The 3875-nt window shown below is 50.7% G+C and overlaps 1 protein-coding gene across 1 annotated transcript in view; it reads right to left on the bottom strand.

Annotated features, from left to right (window-relative positions):
* The window catches only part of PARP16 (poly (ADP-ribose) polymerase family, member 16), a 31456-nt gene extending 27586 nt beyond the window's left edge, over nucleotides 1–3870 (bottom strand). The window contains exon 1 of the mRNA XM_011940391.1: nucleotides 3428–3870. Within this exon, the coding sequence (XP_011795781.1) occupies nucleotides 3428–3601 (174 nt within the window). The 5' untranslated portion in view covers nucleotides 3602–3870. The remainder of the gene's footprint in view (nucleotides 1–3427) is intronic.
* Nucleotides 3871–3875: the final 5 nt, after the last annotated feature.

The raw sequence follows: 3875 nt of genomic DNA, 5'->3' as shown, positions 1-3875 counted from the left end.
GGGAGGCTGAGGCAGGAGAATGGCGTAAACCCGGGAGGCGGAGCTTGCAGGAGCTGAGGTCCGGCCACTGCACTCCAGCCTGGGCGACAGAGCGAGACTCTGTCTCAAAAAAAAAAAGCTGCATTGTGAGTTTGATCCCTCTGACTCCTGACCCCAAACAGGTCCTTCTCTCACCTGCCACCACGGCTGTCTTTCTGGATCTCACCCCAATACCCTCCCCTGCCCAAGGATAAAAATCTTCACAACTTAGCAGGACATGTGTAGCCCTGCATGCTCCATAGGCTGGCCTCATCTCTTCCTGTTCCCCACAACAGTTACACTAAAGCAGTCTTGTCCTTCTCTGTAAGCTCACACCTCCTGGCTTTCTGACCATCCTGCTGCTCCTCCTGGAATACTCTCCCTCTTCTCTGCTCTTGAAGTTCTGCCTTGGGACTCGACAAAGCATCAGCCTCCAACCCTAGTTGGTGTTCCCAGAGCCTGGCCTACAGCTGAGAGCTAGGGGGTGTCCTTGCTGTGGGCTTCCATGTTGTACGGCGCTTACCTATTATGGCTGAGCACACTGTTAACCTCTTCAAGGGTCAATCCTGTATCCTTAGCACCTGGCCCATAGCAAATACTCCATAAGTATCTGTTGCCAAAACCGAAGGAAGTTTCGTTCCCAAGGCTCTGATATAGCACACTCAGAAAACTGAGTATCTGAACCTGCAAGAACAAACCTCAAGGGAAGTCAGTGTACTTGCCTCTTTCTCCAACCTCACACTTCCGGTACCCAGAAACGCCTGTGCACCATGGTCACCACTTGAGATGCCCTCAACACATCATTAGGTGGGCTACCAGGACCAGGAGGGGCCAGGAGGCTCAGCCTTTGTTTGTCCCTCAATCTCCTAGGAATGATAGCAAAGGAGGAACCAAACACTGATGATTTCATCAGAGATAACGCTAAACACGTGTTAATTATAAATACCTCCTTTAATCTAGCAATGTGGTTCCTGTCATTAATTGATTGCCTAATGTTGAACTAATTTTGCATTCCTGGGATGAACCCAACCTGGTCATAAGGAATTACCCTTTTTCATAAGTTGCTAACTTTAAGATCCTAATACCTTGAAGATAATTTTTGCATTTATACTCATAACATTGGCCTATAATTTTCTTTCCTTTTTTTTTTTTTTAAGACAGAGTCTCACTGTGTTGCCCAGGCTGGAGTGCAGTGGCACAATCTCGGCTCACTGCTACCTCTGCCTCCCAAGTCCCGGTTCAAGCAATTCTCCTGCCTCAGTCTCCCGAGTAGCTGGGATTACTGGCACGTGCCTCCATAATGGGGAGATGGGGTTTCACCATATTGGCCAGGCTGGTCTTGAACTCCTGACCTCGGGATCCACCCGCCTCAACCTCCCAAAGTGCTGGGATTACAGGTGTGAGCCACCACACTCAGCCTATAATTTTCTTTTTTTGCATCAACCTTATTAGATTTAGGGTCAAGGTTATGTTAGCCTCTTTTTTAATACTCTGTGTAAAACTGGGAATTACTTATCCCCTCAGTGATTGCTAGAACTCACCAATGACACCAGCTACGTCCAGAGTTTTCTTTGAGGGAAAATCTTTGACTACTAATTCAATGTTTTTTTGTTTTGTTTGTTTTTGTTTGAGGGAGAGAGACTTGCTCTGTTGCCCAGGCTGGAGTGCAGTGGTGTGATCACGGCTCACTGCAGCCTCAACCTCTTGGACTCAAGCCATCCTCCCACTTCAGCCTCCCAAGTGCTGGGACTACAGGCACGCACCACCACACCCAGCTAATTCTTAATTTTTTTTTTTCTGTAGAAACAGAGTTTCGGCCGGGCGCGGTGGCTCAAGCCTGTAATCCCAGCACTTTGGGAGGCTGAGACGGGCAGATCACGAGGTAAGGAGATCGAGACCATCCTGGTCTACACGGTGAAACCCCGTCTCTACTAAAAATACAAAAATCTAGCCGGGCAAGATGGCGGGCGCCTGTAGTCCCAGCTACTCGGGAGGCTGAGGCAGGAGAGAATGGCGTAAACCCGGGAGGCGGAGCTTGTAGTGAGCCAAGATCGCGCCACTGCACTCCAGCCTGGGCGACAGACCCAGACCCTGTCCAAAAAAAAAAAAAAAAAAAGAAACAGAGTTTCACCATGCTGCCTAGGCTGGTCTCAAATGATCCTCCTGGTTTGCCTTCCCAAACTCCTGGGATTATAGGCGTGAGCCACCCAGCCTTTTTCTTCTGTTTCTACAATAGTTTAGAAAAGTTCGCCTAATAACCTGGCACCCTCCAGGTTTTTTTGTTGTGTTTTGCTTTTTTTTAAATGGAGTTTCATTCTTGTTGCCCAGGCTGGACTGCAATGGCACAATCTTGGCTCACCCCAACGTCCGCCTCCCGGGTTCAAGCAATTCTCCTGTTTCAGCCTCCAGAGTAGCTGGGATTACAGGCATGTGCTACCATGCCCGGCTAATTTTTGTATTTTTAATAGAAACGGGGTTTCCCCATGTTAGTGAGGCTGGTCTCGAACTCCCTACCTCAGGTGATCTGCCCCCGCCTTGGCCTCCCAAAGTGCTAGGATTACAGGCATGACCCACCAAGCCCGGCCCCTCCAAGTTTTTAACAGTGAAGAATGTTACTTGTGCAAGTCAGAATCTGATACCAATTAAATGGTGACAGCTTTGCTGATGAACAAGAATATGCTCTTCTATGGCTAGGAAGGGAGACTGCCACACTTGACAGTTCCCAAAGATACATGGAGTTCGGTGTCTTTAATGAATATCAGCTATTGGCTATTTCAATATTCTGCTTTTTACTGAATCGATTTTGGTAAGTTATATTTTTCTAGGCAATTCGAAACATTTGGATTATAAGGATAACTGATTATCTTGAATGCTGACCCAGAGGTGAACTCTGCAAAAAAAAAAAAAGTGCCTGGTGAATCAGAGAAATAACAGCTGACATACGTACTGGATGTTACAGTTTATAAAAGCACTGCCCATAGATCACCTCATCTGAAGACCAAGGTCTGGGTGGCTTTGGTGACTTTTTGGTGTCTATTTGCAAGAGGATGGATAACTTTCTAGCTAAGCAAAACAGCTGATTCACATCAACCCTATTTCTGGCCAGGCTAGAAAATCTGTGGAGGACTATGCAACGATTCCTGATTCCTCACTTCAGTCCCCGGAGTCACTTGTCATTGACAGGAGAGAAGCAGCCACCAAGTGCCTTGGGAGTGAGAGTTGACATGAGGGTGTTGGGAGTGTTCTTAGCTAATGGAAACCTTCCCCAAGGCAAGGCCACGCCAAGCTGGGAATGGAAAGTCTGGGGGCTGTCATGTTTACTAACGCGGATGGAACTGCCTCTACCTCTGGTTCCACAGGGCACTTGGTCCAGGACGCAGTGGGCAGCTCCAGGACAAAGCACACTCACCAGGGCTTCAAAGTCCTTACAGTCGCCGCGGGCGTAGGACGCGGGGAAGGGCCGCAGCACCGAGTCGCGCTTGTAGCTCTGCAGGGCCGAGGCGAAGAGGCTGCACCGGAGGTCGGCAGCCAGCATGTCGCGGCTCGCCGCTTCCCTGGCGGCCGCCCAGCCTGAGGGCTGCATCTCAGGTCACTGCGCGTTGCCGGGGGAGACGCGCTGGTTAGGGGCAAGGGCGAGCGTGCGTTCAGCGCGGGGCTGGGCCCGCGGACAATGGGCCGTCAGGGGCCGGGTTCCCAAGGCTGGGGTGGAGCTAGGCAGGGGGCTGAGATGACAGAGGTGAGAACGTGCCGACGAGGGTCCTCTGCCGGGGTCTGGGCCGCGGCTCGCTGCCGAGGAGAGAGACCGAGGCCTGGACCGCGGGTCCGCGGGGAGGTTGGGCCCAGGGATAATGGGGGGG

This window comes from Colobus angolensis, unplaced genomic scaffold (genome assembly GCF_000951035.1).
Source record: "Colobus angolensis palliatus isolate OR3802 unplaced genomic scaffold, Cang.pa_1.0 Scaffold19, whole genome shotgun sequence".
In the NCBI taxonomy this organism is placed as follows: domain Eukaryota; kingdom Metazoa; phylum Chordata; class Mammalia; order Primates; family Cercopithecidae; genus Colobus; species Colobus angolensis.
This window is presented reverse-complemented; position numbering and strand designations above follow the sequence as displayed.